The 20915-nt window shown below is 34.0% G+C and overlaps 1 protein-coding gene across 1 annotated transcript; it reads right to left on the reverse strand.

The window, feature by feature from the left end:
• Nucleotides 1-11160: 11160 nt before the first annotated feature.
• On the reverse strand, nt 11161-13257 carry LOC140176175 (serine/threonine-protein phosphatase 7 long form homolog). The gene is made up of 6 exons (XM_072206066.1): nt 13186-13257; nt 12514-12651; nt 12211-12432; nt 11909-12162; nt 11704-11791; nt 11161-11610 (listed from the first exon to the last, which is right to left on the reverse strand). Exons 1-6 carry the CDS (start codon nt 13255-13257, stop codon nt 11161-11163), a joined length of 1224 nt encoding a protein of 407 aa, XP_072062167.1.
• Nucleotides 13258-20915: the final 7658 nt, after the last annotated feature.

Below are 20915 nucleotides of genomic sequence, written 5' to 3' on the forward strand. Positions count from 1 at the left end.
CCTTTGATCTTCAAACTACCATAACTTGAGCTACGGAGCTCCGATTGACGAGCCGTTTGCAGCCACGCGTCGCTCTTCTCATCCTCTACAATTTTATCTAAGTTTTGTGGTGAGTATTCTATTCATCTCTGCCCAGTTTTCGAAATTCTCCACTGTTACATGTTTTTGGGTAGTTAGTGTTGAAATCTTATAATTTTGGGTGTTTAGGGATACTCCAACATGGATTCTAAGCGGGTTATATCCCTACTTCATATGGGCTGAGGTAAGAAGTGCTCAAACCCTTGTGATTTGTCATTTTTATGAGCCCTAGGTTGATGTATGTATGTGATATTGGTTATGTTAGTGTATTTGGTGATGTTGGTGCACAATTGGGAGATTGGTATTGCTTGAGGAGCTTCGGTGAGGCTTGGAGCTAAGGTTGGTGAAGACTTCCAAAGAAGAGGCTCAATTGGTTTGGCTACAAGAGGTACATTTTAAGTTTTATTTAAGTACCGTGTGTTGTGATGAGAATTCCTAGGCTAGATGCCCTTAGGATTAAGTTTGGATTGTGTAAATGGTTGGTGCTAATATGCATAGTTGGTATGTAATGTGAATTAATAATTGGGTCGAAAATTGTGTGGCCTTGTATGCTTGGTGTATTGAGAATATGTACTGGGTAATGAGTATTGATTTGTGGTTTATGCATTTAAATTGTGAATATTGGGCCGGAGGCCGTGAATTTTGGGCCGGAGGCCGGAAAGAGGTAAGAAAGGTAAGTCGATGTGTGCATTGTATGATGGCACAAGTGATTGGATGAATTTCAGATAGTGAATATATGAATGATTAGGTTGGTCATTGAATAATAAGGTTTGAGGAGTTGAAGTGTGGAATTTGGTAATTTTGGGTGAAATTATGTAGATGAGGTATGTTTGGTTTGGTTGAGATATATTATGTGATCATATATGTGATTATGATTATTGATGCCTTGATGGTATGATGATGCATTAGAGATATGTATGTTGTGATATATGCTTGAGGAATGATTAAGGTTGATTTGTGGATGAAACCACGTGATAGTGAGTATGATATTGATTATGTATAATGATGGTTGATTGAAAATGGTATTATTGGAAATTGGGATGAGGAAGGATGTATGACATGATATTGTGTTTGTCCTTTAGCCATTTGATTGAGAAGTGTTAAAATGGTTGGATGTGGTTTTTGGGAATTTTGGTAAAGTGTCAATGTGTGAGTTGAGGATGGCTTGATGTTGATTTTGGTACATTTTGATTGATTTCAAAAAGGGTTGAAATTGGCATGTTTTGGTTGATTTTGAAAATAGTTGAAAATGGCTTGTTTTGAAAATGGCACCTTGTGGTTTTGTATGAAAATATGATTTTTGGGCATATTTTGATGGGACATAACTTGGACTACGGATCTCTGTTTTGTGCCAAATTTGTTTAGAAATGAAATTGGATCCGGGATGTCCATGCCGTTCGAAGAACGAGTGAAAAATGATTTAAAATGAGAGAGTTATGTCCGTCGGAAGATTGGGGGTTAAATCTGTAAATTCTGCAGCTTTTAACTTAGAAAATTTTTAGCAGAACAACCCTCCGCGCATAGGCGCACACGCGCCGTTCTTCAAGAAAGCACCATCCACGCGTGCGCATGGTGTGCGCGGGCGCGTCGATGCGCTGCACCAAATGCCCAGCCATTTTCCCGAGAGTTGTGCCAGTTTTGTGCCTGGGGCACAAAGGTATCCGCGCGTACGCGTGATTGACGCTTGCGCGTCGTTTGGCTATTTTGCAACCCGCGCGTCCGCGCGTATGACGCTTGCGCGTCGATGAGTTTTTTGGCCATCCACGCGTGCGCGTGGAGTGTGCGTACGCGTGGCCCTGTTTTCATGCCAAAGTTGATTTTTGAGTTTTTAAAGCCAAATCTCATACTTCTAAGCCTCCGATCTCGCCCCTTATGTATTAAATCATTATGATATGCCTAGAAATGAGAAAGGAGCTAGGGGATGTGGTAACTTGCGAGTGAAGCAAGGGAAAAAGTTATGATCAATGATGATCGAAGATGATTATATGAGATATGGAGGATGACGGTGGAAGTACCGTGTATGCCATGAGCCGAAGGGCTATATTTATTGATAAATGGCTGGTTCTTGATTGAACCATGAGCCAGATGGCTGAGTTATTGCCGGGTTATGGCAAAGCCATTATTGGATATGGCTGAGTATAAAAGCATAAATGATTAATGAATGAATGTGTTAAATGGATAATATTGGAGAATGTGGAAATGTGATGTGTGACCGCGGGTAGTAGGCAGTGGCGTTGTCCACTTGCTCCGGGTATGAAACGGGAAAGGATGTTTATGATAAATGAGTTAAATTATGGAGTTTTGAATAAATGAGTATTTGTGATACCTGGGTAGTAGTAAGAGTGGTGGTTCATCACGCTTGCTCCAGGTTAATGTTTGAGATTTGATAACAATGATGATTGCTTTTAAACTGAACGAATATATGTTTTGAGATCCTGGGCAGTAGCAAGGGTTGTGGTTCATCCCACTTGCTCCAGGTCAGAGATTGTGACGCCTGGGTAGTAGCGGCAGTAGTGGTGAATCCACTCGCTCCAGGTTGAGCTTTTAGACACCCGCCTGGGTATTAGCCGCAGTAGTGATTATTTCACTGGCTCTGGGTTGAGCGGGCAGTAGCAAGGGGGTTGTAGCTCAAACCTACTTGCTCCGCAAGGGGTGTTTCTGTCCAATGGTTAGCTACCAGGACATGTCGGGTTGGCTATATAACCGACAGATGATATCATCAGCCATAGGGCAGGCATTCATCATTTGCATATGTTTGAATTGTTTGGGTTTGCTTGTTTGTTTTGGATTTCTACATCATATATGCCATGTTACCTGACTATGTTCTACTTGTACCATATTTGTGTATTACTTGCCTGTATTGCTTGTGTTTGTACAACTGAGAGGCCCCTCATGCTGGTGTCGGTGGATGTTGAGGGCTGTTCTTGATGAGATGAATTGATGATGCGATTGCATGATGATGATTATTGAATGAGATAATTTGAACTCCCTGGGTAGACGCAGTGATGTGGTTTCACTAGCTCCAGGTAAAGGTATGATGTATTGATATAGAATTGTTGAGATAGAACAACTGCTGATAGTTTTGCTTATGATTCTGAGTCTGATTCGTGGAAGAGTCAGCGAGTTGGGAAACATGTGAAACATGAATTAAGTTTAGTATTCCCTTATGACAGTTGCCTATTCATGGATTAGCGAGAACCTAGGATGAATAATTGGCGAAGAAGTTTAGGATGCTTAGTGAGTTTTTATTGCAGTACATTGAATTATTTGGCACTTTTACCGTACTGGGAACCCATGGGCCCGGGGTTCTCATTCCGTATATATCTCTTGTTTTTCAGATACAGGTCCAGGTGCTCAGAAGTGAGTTGTGGGTCGTCTGAGAGACGGCGAAGATCTTTATTTTCTCTACTTTGTGTTTCGCTTATAATCTCTCCACCTTTGTTTCGAAAAGATTATATTATGTATTGAACTCTTTTGAATTGCCTATAGAGGCTCTCATGTTTCCTTTGGGAGAGATTAGGATATACTGTTGTCAACTACTTTCATACTGTACCCTAGCCGGCCTAAACTTCGCGGGTCGCGACTAGTGGCTATTTACTTATGTTATAAATATCTATCTGTTATCTATCTCTCAATCTCCTCTACGCCTTGTCCGTATATCGTTTTCGGCTTCACGGTTTATCTTTTGTTGTCGAAACGTGAGTGATACGTCTTCGCGAATTTATTTCTACTCTTTTCAAGCTTCTCGATTAATACTCCTTTCGAAATTACCTATATTTATTTATTAAAAATCCACCTGAAAGTCGTACCACCGTAATATCATTAACTTATGACTCGAGCATAAGGATTTGAATATTAGGGTGTTACAAAGCACATCACTGTCTTCTTCCTCTGTCTCTCTCTATCTGCAAGTACGTTTTCCTTCTCTCTCTCATTGTGAACGTCTGAATGTCTGAATCTGCACTTGGTGAAGTTGTGAATTTATGTTGCAATTTTTTTTATGTATGTGCTGTGAGTCTAACTGCAGTGGTCTAATTTTGTTTATATATGTTAAGCTAATTTTGTTTACATATGTGTGGTGGATCTAATTTTGGTATTTGATTATGTATGTGTATTGAGTATAATTGCAATAGGTTTAATTTTGTTTCTGTATGTGTAGTATGTGTAGTGGGTCTAAAATCGGTATTTGATTATGTGTGTAGTGGGTCTAATTGCTAATATTGCAATAGTTTATATACGTTGATTGAAAATTAGGACCTTTGTTAAATAGTTTATATATAGTTTGCTTGATTTTTTCAATAGGTGCTTTATATATGGCTTTGTGTTTTTGCTTAGTTTTTTAAATTTTTTTAATATAGATACTTTAAAATTATTTTATGGTTAGTAATGCTAGAAAAAACACACATAGTAATAGTGTTGCTCCTCATGATGATGACATTGAAATTTAAAATAATATTAATTCTACTTCAGAAATTTCACAAGCAATAAATAATAATGTCCCAACTCCAGAAGGATCAAATCTAGTTGAAAATGACAATAAGACTAATGTTAAGAGTATTTATTGGGAGTATTTTGATCGGTTGAAAATTGAAAGAGAAGGATATATTATTTATTTTTATTTAGATTAATTTTTTACATAATTTTAATTAATTTGTTAATTGCTATCTTATTTTATTTTTAAGTTTGAATTTTGATTATCAAACTTTTAATAATGATAAAAATATAGAAAGTGACTAAGAATAATTGATTGAAGTCTCATGTATATTTAATGTTGTAATTTTTTAATTATAATGTTAAATTTTTTAGTGATCAGACATTAATTTTTTTTTTAATTTCATGTTATCTAATATTATATGAATTTTATATTTTTGTTTTAATTTATGTATGAATATGTAAATTTTAAAATATTATTTAATTATTATAGAAATAGGACGGATTAAGATACAATATTTTAAAATCTGCCAATAAAAATAAAATCGGTAGTATATAAGTTGAAAAAGGATAGAATGAAATTAGATAGAATGAAAATCCATCTTTATCGGTTATCACCTTTGTGTATATAATAATAATTATAATACCTTCCATTTGATATGTATATTATAATGAGTAACAATAATGCCTTTCATTTGATGATGTATTGTTTCCTTTTCAACAAAGAAGGCGTTAAACTTGTTAATTTATTAAAGAAGAAGAACCCAAAAAAAAAAATATATATATATATATATAAGACTAATATAATAAATTTTAAATATGAGAAATTAAAATAGTAATATCGTGAATATGAGAGATTATTTTCGAATTTAGTCTTTATTTATTATTTCAACAATCATTGATACATTATGTGTCTGTCTTTATATATATATTTTTGTATACGCTAACCAAACAGAGCCTTGGAACGTAGCCATCAAAACACTTAACAGGCTCATGTACTCCATCATATATGCTATTAAGAGGAGTTGAGCAACTAATTAAGCCTTGTCATTGATGATTTAAACCAAAAATTTTATCTCCTTACCTTGAAAGAACAAAATCAACAGATTATGGCTATTTGTCAAAAATAATCCAAGAGATATGAGGAGCTAAGTATATGAACCTCAAGGAAATGTATACATATTACAGCTATTTGTCCAAAATAATCCAAGAGGTACGAGGAGCTAAGTATATGAACCTCAAGGAAATATATACCATAGTTTGTGATGATATATAGAAATAATATTTGAGATCTAACTTAACCGTTAAGACCATCTTAAAATTGATTTGTTTGATTTAGATTCTTTGCAAAACAACACAAATACACTTTTTGTGTTGGTTTCAAATTTTGCTTCGATTTTTCTCGATATAATTACTACTTGTTAGTAGTTATGGGAATAGAGAAGCCGAAAAACTCTAATATTATAACAGAAAAATTTTATTTAAAATGAGAAGAATAGTAAAATAAGAAAAATAAAAATTTAATTAATTGTTCAATCTATAATTTTTGTCGTAACGTGTGGACTATTACTTCAATTTTAGGAGTGGCAACACTACCTGAACCCACGGGTACCCACCCCGTCCCTACCCGTTCGGGGCGGGTAATTACCCGTCCCCGCACTGAGGCGGGTTTTAACAGGGCAGGTTCTTGGGCGGGGCGGGACGGGGTCGGGTTTAGGTTGAACTCGCCCCTACCTGCCCCGATATATATAATATATGTAACATATATAAAATAATTAGTAAAATGATTAATAATATTATATCATATATAAATTTTTACTTTAATTTATATTATGTATGTAAATTGTGGTTATATAATTTTTAAAATTTAATTTTATTTGTTGGATTTAATAATTATAGGGGCGGGTTAGGGTTTAACATTTTACAACCCGCAGGTAGGGCGGGGCGGGTTTGATGCGGGTTTTTTGTAGGGCGGGGCGGGGTCGAGTAGAGCAAAAACCCGCCCCGTTGCCACCCCTATTCAATTTAAAAGAAAATGAATCATTAATCTACTAAATATACTAAAACTGGGTTTTCCCTCAACTAATGAAGGTGAAGTGTCGATCTCTCGTGACTCCGTTTTCCCTCCAAAATGAACTTTCCTATTCTCTATTCTAAATTATTTTTATAAAAAATATCTTTATTATAATTATATTATAATTAATATTTAATGAATAATACATAATTATACTAATTTAGAAACATCTTTATTATAATTACATCAAATCAATATTTAATGTATTATTAAACTACTTATCAATTATCAATTAAAAATACTTTTAATCATTTTAATAATAATAATAATAATAATAATAATAATAATAATAAGGGTAAAAAACCCAAATGAGCCAAGGGAAGCTCTTATTTACCCAAATCAGCCAAATGAAATTTTGATACATCAATCCACCAAAGAACAAATATATATAATTCGAATCAATACGACTCGAATTCAATTTCAACGTACTTCGAATTGACTTAATTCGAATTATTCCCAAATAACGTGCCTACATAATTCGAATCAACATGCATCGTTTTAATGAAGCATAGTTCGAATTGATTCAATTCAAATTACTAGCATCACCTGCGTAAATAGGGAGTTCGAATCTACTTGATTCGAATTAGTAAGGGTTGCTAACTAAGCGTAATTCGAATTGATATGATTCGAATTACTATGAAGCAGATCTCTATATATATGATATGTACGTGAGTTGCTCCCAATAGAGGGATCAGATGGCCAGTGAGGATAGTTTTCTAGTGTTGGTTCACCACAGAGGATCGATTAAGAGAAAAACTCGATCCGGTGTGAAGTTCATCGATAAGGATCTTCTCTGTATTATCGTGAGGCCTACCACGAGCTATGGTGACCTTGTTAGCTCTGTACTGCTGAAGCTTAGTCTGGAGGGTCTGAAAAGGGTTAAGAAGTTTTTCTATCGCATTCCAACGACGGTGCTCCAAGATACCGTGAAGTATGACTGTTTCACGATTGGGAGTGATGAGGACTTGCAGGTCATGTATCATTGTCGCCGGCAGTTTCCCGAGGTCAGGACACCAGAGCTGTTGGTAAAGTTGGTTGATGTGGTATCCAGCTCGGGGGGTTCGAACCAGAATACTCACTAGCCATGGTGGCCAGTTCTAGTTCGAGACCTGCCGTTGCTTTTTCGTCTGTCCCTGCGTACGAGCCACCGACCCAGCCTGTGGCCTCCCCTTCGTTCGCTGTTGACCTTAGAGGCAATGTCGGCGACGAGGTTGGTACAGGGGAACATCTTTCGACCTCATTACATTGTGCTACACCGGCTGGTGTTGGAGACGGATTGTTTGATGATCCAGATGACGATGATGTTGAGCCGGATCTGATTGCCGATGACAGTGGTGACGACCTCGGAGCGAGTGACCCGAGAGGGGTCACAGGTGGATCTAGTTCTGGCACACAGCAGTACCCACCCCATTTTTCTTCATTGGACCTGGATGCCATGAGGCAGGATGGGCTTCCTAGGCAAGGCGCTAGATTTGGCGCTAGAGATGCAGACGGGTATGCCGGTATGACAGAGTTCCAGGTTGGTCAGCAGTTCCAGGATAAAGATGAGGCCCTGTTGAGTGTGAAGACTTACAGCATCCGCCGAGGGGTACAGTACAAGGTAATTGAGTCTGACTATCGCCGGTATGTGGGAAAGTGTTCTGAGTTTGGGAATGGGTGCACATGGTTGATTCGGTTGAGTCTCCGGCAGCGCAAGGGCATCTGGGAAGTGAAATGGTACAACGGACTGCATACGTGTCTCGCCACCTCTATCTCCAGCGACCATAGGAGTTTGGATTATCATGTCATATCGACATTCATTATGCCAATGGTGAGGGCTGATGCATCCGTCAACATCAAAGTGCTCCAAAATGCTACGGCCGCCCACTTTGGATTCAGGACGACTTACAGGAGGGTCTGGATGGCGAAGCAGAAGGCTGTTGCCGTCATCTATGGTGACTGGAATGAGTCGTACAACGAGCTTCCTAGGTGGGTGTTAGGAGTCCAGTTGACCATGCCTGGTTCAGTTAAAGTCATTCGGACATGCCCTGTTCGAGTTGGAGGACAGCTTGACGAGTCTCAAGCTTATTTTCACAGGCTGTTCTGGACGTTCTCACCTTGTATTGAGGCATTCCGTCATTGTAAGCCGTTGGTAAGTATTGACGGCACCCATCTATATGGCAAGTATGGGGGAACGTTGCTTGTCGCAATTGCACAGGACGGGAACTCCAACATACTGCCCGTGGCATTTGCACTTGTCGAGGGTGAGAATGCTGAGTCGTGGTCCTTCTTTCTCTCTCACCTCGTCAGCACGTGACACCGCAGCCAGGTCTGCTAGTTATTTCGGACAGGCATAACGGCATCAAGGCCGCCCTTGAGTCTCCTGATGGGGGATGGCTACCTCCGGCTGTATACCGTGCATTCTGCATTCGAAACGTAGCAGCTAATTTCGCCCTCACCTTCAAGGGCAAAGATGCTCGTAGGCTTCTTGTGAACACCGCATATGCCAAGACCGAAGTGGAGTTCGATTACTGGTTTGACATTTTGCGCTCTGAGAACCCGGCGATGTGTGAGTGGGCGAACAGGATTGAGTATTCGTTGTGGACACAGTATTGTGACGAGGGGCACAGATTCGGGCACATGACGACCAATATCTCTGAGTGTGTGAATTCAATCCTGAAGGGTGTCAGGAACCTCCCTGTGTGCTCGCTGGTGAAGGCCACATACGGCAGGTTGGCTGAACTATTCGTCCGCAAGGGGAGGGAGGCACAGGCCCAGCTGGGTACCGGACAACAATTTAGTCAATACCTGGTAAAGTGTATCGAGGCAAATCTCAAAACGGCTAGGTGCTTCACGGTCACTGTATACGACAGAGATAACTCGGAGTACACCGTGGCAGAGACGACTCCGACTGGTTCCTTCTCACTGGGAAGCTACAGGGTCTCACTGGGTTCTCAGACTTGTGATTGTGGATACTTCCAGTCACTTCATTTCCCATGTCCGCACGCATTGGCATGCTGTGCCTACTCACGTGTTACTTGGCAGCCATACGTCCACCCGGTGTATCGACTTAGTTCTGTTTTCAGTGTATATCAGATAGGATTCACTCCTCCCATTCTGGAGGGATTCTGGCCACCTTATGACGGGCCGACCGTTATACCGGACCCGAGTATGAGGCGTGCGAGGGAGGGTCGTCCGCGGTCCACTCGAATACGGACCAATATGGATGAGGCAGATCCGAACCGGCCCAAGAGATGTGGCCTCTGTAGGCAACCAGGACACACTCGTCGGAGTTGTCTACAGGCCGGAGGACCCAGCCATGCAGGGTGAAATAAATCTATATGTCTGGTTTTATGTTCTGCTGCATAATTAGTTTGATGTTCTGTACCTTTTTTTTCTGGAAAACAATGTACTCGGTTTGCTAACTAGTCGGTTTTCATTGCTGAAAAATCCGTCTCGTAGCAGATATATATATGTCAAATGTGTTACTAATAATGGAAATAAGTTACATAAGGAGAATACACTATTTATCATCGTCACTGATACACAATAACGCAAAATCGAAGTCATTGCCGCATGATCTGATGAACTAACGATATAAAATAAAACACTGATAATAAAAATATATGACATCCAACAAAGATAACAAAATAAAATACAACATTGATGGCGGATATATATAACGTCCAACATAGATAACAACATAAAATACAACTCGGATGACGGATATATAAAACGTACAACAAAGATCACGATTTAGCATATAAAACGTATCACAAATCATCTAAATAGGTGCGACCCCGTCCCACAACGAGGTGGGACCCGTGTCCTATGACCTCTCCGGATAAGGGGCTCCTCATCCTCGATCTCGTCCTCCTCGTCCTCCGGGGGTGGCTGTGCAGGCACCCTAGACTGGACATGTAGGGGTCGGGAGGAGGATGGTCCGGCGACTGAATGTGACGGAGCAATACGTGCTGATGCTGGGGTTCCACCCAAGGCGAAAGGCTGAAAAGGGCTCACCGAGGGAGGCTCATTCAGATCGACATCTAGCGCTCCCTGTGTCCCCGTCGACGGGCTGCCTCATCCTCCTGCAACATGGTCGTGATCTCATCCAGGAAATGTGATCCACCAAAATCCGCGTCAATCCCATCACCGGCAAGAAACTCTGAAAACGTCGATCCCGAAATCACCCACGGCGTATTCTCCTGAGGTGTCTGGTCGTCAGCGGGAACACCAACGAAGTAATCTCCGAGCATCCCCTCTCCAAGCCCAGTGTCAGCATGGGTCGATGGATCTTCCATATCGGATCTATACCACTCTCCACCATGTTCGCCATGAGCGGGCCTAACATCCCCCACTGGAGCTCCTCCTCCAGCTGCATGATCACCAAGATCAGGGCTATCGTGCCTAGGAGCAGCCCCCCTCCTCCTGCCTCCACGCCCTCGTCGTCGACCACCGCCCCTACCGGCCTCATCGCCCTCCTCCATAGCCTGGTCCAGCCATCTCCAATCACGCTGGCTACGACGTGTCCCGACTCGAGCTCTCCTCTCAACCCGGCGCCTGTCAGGAATGTCGTCAACTCGGTCCATATCTGGAACTCAGCCGGCACCCCTCTGCGTCGCCTCAACCGGAATAGGAATACCTCTCGGATCCCCCAAGTACACCTCAGGTGACAAGAACCTCTTTCCATGCTGATGCCACCAGGCCAAGAACTCTTGTGAGGGTCCCGAGTCATCAACAACATCGAACCGTAACACGTGATCTGCACGTGTCTCCCAGTGAAGATGCCAATACTGTAAATGGGACAGGAACCAACAGTCACCACCTCTCCCGTCCTTCGACATCAAGAAGTCGATGTTCAGGGTGGGATGTGGAGGAGGCTGTACGCCGCCGAACTGCGGTAACACTCTATCAACCTGATGCCACTCAACCACCGCAAAATATATCAGGGAGGTCACACACCGCCATAACATCGTATGCCGAGGCTCCAAGACCTCCGGATGGACAACCTGGAGGACGTCGGGTGTGCTGTAGGGCATCCATATGAACTGAAAAAAGCAAATCAAATCCATTTGACAAATTCGTTAAACCATATAAACTGAAAGAAGCGGAAACTACACATATGAGCTTAGCTTACTTACATCCCGAGCCTGTAACAAGTCGATCCTCAGCCGAGCCATCTGGACCCGAGGTCCCTTCTCGCTAATCCCATGATTGTATCCTGACCACCTGAATGGGAAATTAAACATAGTATTGCATTCATGAATGATTCTAAAAGGTATAAATTTGCATGCGAAATTCAAATTACATAAAATAAGGATAAATAGCACAATAAGATTGTGGTACCTCGAGGCAAGGGGCCAGCTAAATGCATCATACCCAGTAGGCCTAAAAGCAGGAAACTGCCAGAAGATCCAAGACTGAAGTAATTGTAACGGCCCAGCTAACTTCACGACATGTCTGTTGGCCACTCGGCACATGCACCGATACAACCATGCTAGTTCCGCCGACCCCCAGCTATAGCCACCCATCTCCTCAAGCCGAGCCACAAACGGTAACCATCTAATGTGAATACGATTGCTGGACTTGTCGGCAAACAGCTGGGTACCCAACAACATCATGATGTACGCACGGGCAAAGCGCCTGACCGTCTCCTCATCTGCCCCCTCGGGGCACTCTCCAAAGGTCTCCTGGAACCAGGTGCAGTTCACTGCAAACTTCTGTATCTGGTTCGCGGGAGGTAACATACCGAGCAACTCATGGAACCACTGCCAAGCTGGCCTGCCACCCTCTATGTATACGTAGAAGTCTGTCAGGCAACCACTGACGTAACGTCCATCTACTGGCAAGCCCAACTGATACGCGACGTCCTGAAGTGTGATGGTGCACTCTCCGAACGGCATGTGGAACGTGTGCGTCTCCGGACGCCACCGCTCCACGAAGGCACTCACAAGGGGCTCGTCCAGTCTGAACCATCTGTCGTTCAGTCTCACAAGATGGTATAGTCCAGCCATCTGCAAGTACGGAACGTACCTCTCATCAAGTCGCATCTCCTGCTGCCGCCGCATGCTCGATATGCAACGCCGGGGCTGCGCATTAAATGAACCGCATAATTAGAACGACTGACAATACCACTAACTGATAAAATTCACGACGTAACCAAGTAACCAAAATAAATGCAATTGGAGATATATCAGTCCACAACGAAAATTGCAAACAAAATACGCTAACATAGACCGCATCTAAATTCAACATGCAAATGTAAATTCTACTGAACCGCTAGCAAAACCGCAATCAAAACCGCACACTCAAACCAGATCCAAAATATTAGAAAAATAAACCACATGCAAATCCACTTAATAAAACTACGGACAAAACCACTCCTTAAACCACTCATTAAACCACAGGCAAATCCACTTACAAAAACTACGGCCAAATTCACTTACAAAAACTACGGGCAAATCCACTTACATAAACCGCATGCACTACAACAAACCAAAACCACAGACATAAACCGCCAATAAAACCGCCTTTAAAACCACTATCATAAACCACTTTAAATATCGATTTACAATACCACTAACATATACAAATATAATAAACCACCATCGTAAACCACTAACCTTGTCGTTGATCACCCCGGCTATATGAGCGACTCCATCCAGTCGATACAGCCTTCCCGGATCATCCCCCATCGCCTAAGTATGCCGCTACAGACTTTCGAAGGCCGGTTTTATGTCGCTTTCTCTGGGATTTTGTGGGGTCTGAGTTTGGAAAACTGATTCGAATGAAGTAAGTTCGAACTCCTTTTATAGGGAATTCACTTGTAATTCGAATCAATAAGGTTCGAATTACCTATTGTGACGAAATGTGTGTAATTCAAATCGATACATTTCGAATTACTTTGAATTGCAATCTGAGAGTAATTCGAATCAATTCGATTCGAACTCCCCTAAGCCACGTGGTCTATGTAATTCGAATTGATATAATTCGAACCATGCATGCTTAATTCGAATCTAGTTGATTCGAACTACGTGGGAAGAGTGCTTGGGAGTAATTCGAATTGTATCAATTCGAATTATGTGCAAAGCTAATTCGAATTCTATTGATTCGAATTATATAAAATTGTGTTCTAGTGGATTGATGTCTCAGATTTTTATTTGGCGGATTTGGGTAAATAAGAGATCTCCTTGGCTCATTTGGATTTTTTACCCTAATAATAATAATAATAATAATAATAATAATAATAATAATAATAATAATAATAATAATAATAATAATAATAATAATAATAATAATAATAATAATAATAATAACCCGTGATATCATTTATTGAAAAAAATATAACATAAAAAAATATCATTTATTTAAAATATCATTTATTATATATAATTCATAAAAAAATACATTTCACTTTTATTATTGATTAGAAGATAACCTATTTATATTTTGATTAATTTTATTTATTATTATTATTATTATTATTATTATTATTTTTATTACAGAAAGATAAATTAATAACCATATTATTATTTATCAATATATTAATATTGATAATGATTACATAAAATCAATTATACTAATTATTTGTATCAACTAACTGATTTGATTAATTCTTAAAAATATTTTTATTTAATTTATTTTATTTATTTAAATACATGAATTATAACTGATTAGTTATTTAATTTTATTACGATAAATATCAAATTCTATTCCGAATATAAAAATATAAAATTTTATTCCTTCCATTTTTATTTTATCACTATAAAAGACTATATATGCTAGAAGAAAATATCATTCATTTACCAATTACTCTTTCATTAGGTAGGTTTTACACCAATTCTTTTTCTTCCTATGAAGCGTCGTCGCAAGAAGTCAACTATCGTGGACACAAATTACCACACACTCTTCAACTCCCGTGCTCATCATTCAGAGCAATATATGATATGTTATCCATGAAGCATTTATAGACCATGGTGTTATCATGTATGCATAAATAAAAAAAATTCCGTAATTAAGCTTAAGCCATTTACCTGTTTATGTGGTATATTATAATGTGAAATTACTTTTAATTTGTGTTGTGCAATGATATTATGGTTTAATTTAAGCTTTTGTTTTAGAACTGTGTTATGATTTTATCTCATCATTTTCTTAGATATCAAGTTGATGTATTTTTATTTATTATTATTGAAACAGATGTGATATAAAATTTGTAAAAAAAAAAAAAACTCTCACACTTAATTTATTTTATTGTAGTCTTTTATCTCTTCTATTTCTTTTTATTTTCTTCTTATTCATTTTATTTTTTTAAATATCATATAATTTCTTATAATTTATACCAATTAATTAATTATAATTCATTATATCAGTTAGTTTAATTCATTAATTTATAATATGCATGATAAAATAGATTATTTGTTACTTATACGTTTATTCTTCTAAAATCTAAATCTGAATAATTATATTTTTAGTTTTAGTTATGAACAAAATATTATTAATAATAAATGATAATTAACCACTCATACTTTTAATCAAAGTGTTTGCATAAATTTTTTATTTATTAATATTAATTGTTGATTATTTTTTGTCAATAAATTATTGTATTATAATTTTATGTTAGTTCATAATTGATTAATGATTAATATTCATGAAGCTATGTTATTCTAAATTTTATGTTTTACAAATATTTTATTTAAATGTATTTTAAACATAAAAATGTATTATTTTTAATAATATCATACTTCTATTTTTTTTAATTATTCTAAATGAATATTTTATCAAATATTAATTAAAGCCATCCTTCCATTTGCTTTTACTAATTTATTATCTAACTATTATATAAAATTAAAATCGTATTAATGAATTTAATATTAAAGTTAATTTGGCTTTTTATTTAGAATATTTTTCGATTTTTTAGTCTAATCAACCAAGACTATTCAACTATAAATAGTCACTTCTATCTTATTTTATATTATTAACTAATTAAAATTACTAAATTTAATAATACAATTCTGTTTTATATTTTTATATTTAGTTCAATCCATCTAAGCTATATAATAATCATTTTAATTTTTATATTTTATAATGTAATACTACATACATTAATAGTAAAATAACATAGTAAATTTTCATGTTTTAATATTAAATATAAAATTGATACGTACAAAAATTTTTAAGCTTTTAAATCAATACGAATCATTGTAAATAATACTTATTTATGGCATAAACAAAGAAATACAGAATCTTAAGTTTAGCATATAAAAAATTAGGAACATGTTATATGTACAAATATAATTGCATAGTATTATTTTTTTAATGGTGTAGACCAACAATTCTAATTTTATTTCACGGTCAAATTAAAAAAAAAAAGTCGTAATTTTAAAGGTAGTCAGAAAAAAATAACAAAATTAATAAAAAAAATAGTTAACTTATATTATTCTATTAATTTATTTAATATATTAAATTATTTTTATTTATATTAAGATTAATTTTAAATATTTTAAAATAAAAAGTATAATTAATTATAATTTGCATCTTAAATTATGTTGAGTACATGATATTCTATTGTGCTGCTAAAAGTAAAAATGAGATAACAAATATAATTTTATCTCTTAATTCAGTATATTTATTTATATTTTATACTTTTTTTACGATTAATTTTGTAAGGTGTTGGTATATTAAATAAAAATACTTGTTATAATAACAAAAAATAAAATAAAATTTCAATCAATAATTTTATATTCTTTACTTTTTTTTAATTTTATTTTGAATTTTAATTTATTACTAAAAGGTAGTGAAATTCTATTGATACTGAAATAAAGTTGCAAAAAAGTCCATAGGGTAGAATAAGTAAAATAATGAGATACCCACATTACAACATCCAAATAAAACAACCTAAGATCTAAAATGTTTATCTTTTTCTTTCTCGCTGTCTATTATATTATCGATTCTATTATATAAAAATCGATTTTTTACATTTAATGATAGAGTCAACGTAGCATGTTTCTGAGAGTGTTTCTTAATTTATTTTGTTTAACTCATTAAATATAATTCATTATAATGCATTAATTATATCAACTAATTGATTTGATTAGATATTTAAGTATCACACAATTTAAAATTATTTATATTGATTTGATTTTAATGATATATAAATTTAAGGAATAAATTAAAATAATATAACTTATTACTTATTTAATTTGAATACAACAAATACAAAATTAATTTAGTCAAAAGTTTATTATTTTCTAATCTCCCATACATAAAAATGACAAAACAAAACTATAAAAATAATATTTTTATCGTTTTTGCTATTTTAATTTTATTTTCTTTACTTTTTTATGTGTAATTTTATTTTATATTAACTTTGTATATTTAATAACAAAATATACTCATATTAATTCTATCATATAATAATATATTTTTCTCCTATGTTAATCAAATAATTTCAATAGTTATCAACTACATCTAATAGAATGACTGAGAAGTAAGAACTACGACAAGTTAAACCCAGATTCAAAATGCTGAAACGAAGGAAAGAAAACAGTGAATATATGATTAGAGAAAAATATATAATAACGAGAAATATACTAAAACTGGATTTTTCCTTCAACTAATAAAAGTAAGGTGTCAATTTCTCATGAATTCATTTTTCCTCTAAAATAAAATCATTATTTTCTCTTCTAAATTTATTTTAGAAAAATGTTTTTATTATAATTATATTACAATTAACATTTAACGAATAATGCATGATTATACTAATTTAGAAAAATATTTTTATTATAATTATATAAAATCAATATTTAATACATTATCAACTAATAAAAGTGAAGTGTCAATTCCTCGTGAATTCATTTTCTCTCCAAAATGAAAGCACTATTCTCTCTTCTAATTTTATTTTAGAAAAATATCTTTATTATAATTATATTACAATATTACAATTATATTACAAGTAGCATTTAATGAATAATGCATAATTATAGTAATTTAGTAAAATAAAATAAAGTCCAGTAATTTATCTTTCGACTGCACACGTATGTAAAATAACTTTTAAGAAGGAGTCACGTATAGTAAATACGGTCGATGATTGTAAAACTGTATACTAACATTGATATAATATTATTTCAAGTATATGTTTTGCAGGTATCAAAGAAAAGTGTTGAGTTATTTTTTAGTGGGTTTAAATTATTTATTGTTTATTAGAGAATTTTGTGCATTAGAATTCTCTAATAATTTATTATTTATTTTGAGCTGATTTTGATATGTTCTTACTTGACAGTAAAACAACATATAAAAAATTGTTGGTAGGTCTAAGTATTACTAAGTTATTTATGGCCACATTGAGTATATATGTTTGATTTATTGAAAAAAATAAAATATTAAAACTAATTAATAACTATTTTAGAGTTAATACATTTAATACTAGATTAAGAAAAAATAAATAATACATAATATGTTACATTTTTATTAATCAAATTATTATAATTCAAATTAATCTTAACAAAATAATTTAAAATTATAATTTCAATCTTATGACGTGCATGACACGAGTTATTACACTTATTTTTAAAGTAAAACTGTGTTTCCATCGGTAAATAGTAAATAGGATAATACAAGAAAGAATTATATTAGGTAATTAATAATTTTTTTTGAATAATATGAATAACTATTAATTAAATTAAAACACACTATATCTTTAAATTACTCACCCAAATCTTAATATTAGAATAATCATCCATATATTTAGTAAAATGAACATCTGATATATCAATTGTTTATATTATTTAATATTTTTATTGTCTAAGTATAATTTTTCTACGAGAAAAACATGCTTCGCCAGTTCACCGGTTGACCATATCATGCAACATAATGACATATAGTCATATACGAGGCTCAACTATTTTGGATCATGCATTTCAAAGGATTACTCAACTTACTCCTATGTCACACGAACATCATATATAAATTAAAAGAATACTTCAGGAGCCTAATATCTTATGTACCACCATTATCCAAACGTGAGAATCATTGTCATTCACATGATCACATCACCAACACATCCTGTATAAATTGGAGCATTATTTTTCTAATTACTAACCTTTTATTTTAACAAAGTTAAATTCTAAAAGAGATGTTCAATCGTTATACTAAGATGAACTGTACTCGCTATATTTTATCTTAAAATTGATTTTATAATTTTAAATGAATTAATTAATTTTACAAAAAAATTATTAAATCAAAACATTTTATAATTTAAATCTTATTATGATTTTATATTTTATATATTTAATTTATTCTTTTAATTTTAGGTAAAATCTGAATTTTTTCTACTTTTATAGAACAATACAATGCAATTTTTAGGAGGGAGGGGGATTTTCGGAATGTGAAATGACCATGTTAGAGCATTATTAGAGAAAAAGGGAGTCCACCAAGGAGAGCACACAGTCTCTCTCAAAACGGTTTTTCTTTCCGCTCAAAAGAAACGGTGGTCTCTGACCAAAAAAAAAAAAAAAAAAAAAAAAAGAAACGGTGGTCCTGGTCCATTTCTCCATTTCAATGCAACTGCAAGCGTCATCTTTTGGCTTTTTTTTTTTAAATTGATAGATTAAAAATTAATTCATTACAGATTTAAATTTTATTTAAATTTTTTTTTGTTAATCAGTAAATTATTGCATACACAAAACAGAATTTAAATACTAAATTTTTGTTTAAATTAATTAATAAATTGACTATTCAAATTGATTAGAGTCCTTTAATCATTGCATATTTTATTCAAGTTATTACAAAACTTCTCCATTCGCAATAGCACTAAGACAAATTTACTGAACAGAATTTCTAGGTTTAACTTTTCACGGTGAAAAACGTCTTAAAATATTAGTTTTTATTTGAGCTACAAAGAATAGAATAAAATGAATTCTAATAGTTGTTGATATTAATGTTGGAAATGATTATAGATTCAAGTAAGTTTATATTTGCTGTTTAGTTTCCTTTTATTCTGTTATTGTTCCATCTAATTATGTTGAGCTCCTTTATTTAAAAAAAAAATTAATTTTTGATTTTTTATTCCTATTAATTATTAATGGGTAGTTGTTAGGGAGAAAATAAAAAAAGGGGTTAACCACCAAAAATGTTTTCGAATTATTTAAATATTGACAAAAATACGCTTGAATTTTACTATTTAAATAATTTAAAAACGCGACAAAAATGTCCAACAATAAATATATATTTTCAAAAAATGCTTTAGAGATTGAATTTTGATGTGATTTTTGCAAGTATAATTAAAAAAATGAGATATTATTATTCTTAAAATTTGGTGATTTTTTTCTAAGTATATATATTTTTTTATTTTTTAAATGTATTATTAGTTGTTAACAAAAAAAATTACAAAAAATATATACTTAACAAAAAATCACCAAATTTTAAAAATAATAATATCTCATTTTTCTAATCATGTTTGAAAAAAATTGTATCAAAATTCAATCTCTAATGTATTTTTTGAGAAATACATATTTAATGTTAGATAATCTTGCAAAAAAAAAAAACTAACATTAAATATGTATTTCTCAAAAAATACATTAGAAAATGAATTTTGATACAATTTTTTTTCAAGTATGATTAAAAAAATGAGATATTATTATTCTTAATATTTGGTGGTTTTTTGTTAAGTATATATTGTTTTGTGATTTTTTAAAAGTATTATTGGTTGTTAACAAAAAAATTATAAAAAAAATATATACTTAACAGACAAATCACTAAATTTTAAGTATAATAATACCTTATTTTTATAATTGTACTTGCAAAAAATTGCATCAAAATTCAATCTCTAAGGTATATTTTGGAAATCTATATTTATTGTTGAATATTTTTGTTGTGTTTTTAAATTATTTGAAGGTATTTTTGTTGATAGTAAAATTCGAGTGTATTTTTGTCAGCGTTTAAATAATTCAGAGACATTTTGAGTAGTTAACCCAAAATTTTTTTTTTAAATTGATAAAAATTAAATTTTTCATATTTATAATCTATTGAATATATTAATTTATTTTCTAAAAATATTTACATTTGCTATACATCCATATGCCTAAAATTCACTATAGTTGATATATATAAATAGATTTATTCTGAATTTCTGATGTAACCAAAAACTTTCACACACATTTATTGTTAAAAAGTGTAATATATATCTGATATCTCACACATAATTATTTAAAGGTGTATTTCTTAAAAATAATAGAGTATATCCGATTGTAAATATTTTTTTTTTTTGTTGGTGACTATCCGATTGTAAATATATTATCACTTAAAAAGTTAAAATCAATGACCTTATAATTGGATTTAAAAATAACGGAAGAATTGT

This window comes from Arachis hypogaea, chromosome 11 (assembly GCF_003086295.3).
Source record: "Arachis hypogaea cultivar Tifrunner chromosome 11, arahy.Tifrunner.gnm2.J5K5, whole genome shotgun sequence".
Classification (NCBI taxonomy): domain Eukaryota; kingdom Viridiplantae; phylum Streptophyta; class Magnoliopsida; order Fabales; family Fabaceae; genus Arachis; species Arachis hypogaea.

Excerpts from the sequence above, each read along its gene's own strand:
- LOC140176175 (XM_072206066.1), bottom strand. The coding sequence starts at position 13,257 with ATGGGGGATGATCCGGGAAGGCTGTATCGACTGGATGGAGTCGCTCAT. Across the intron at positions 11,792-11,908 it reads AGCTGGCCCCTTGCCTCGAG|GTGGTCAGGATACAATCATG; the intron begins GTACCACAATCT and ends TTTCCCATTCAG. Across the intron at positions 11,611-11,703 it reads ACTTGTTACAGGCTCGGGAT|TTCATATGGATGCCCTACAG; the intron begins GTAAGTAAGCTA and ends TGCTTTTTTCAG.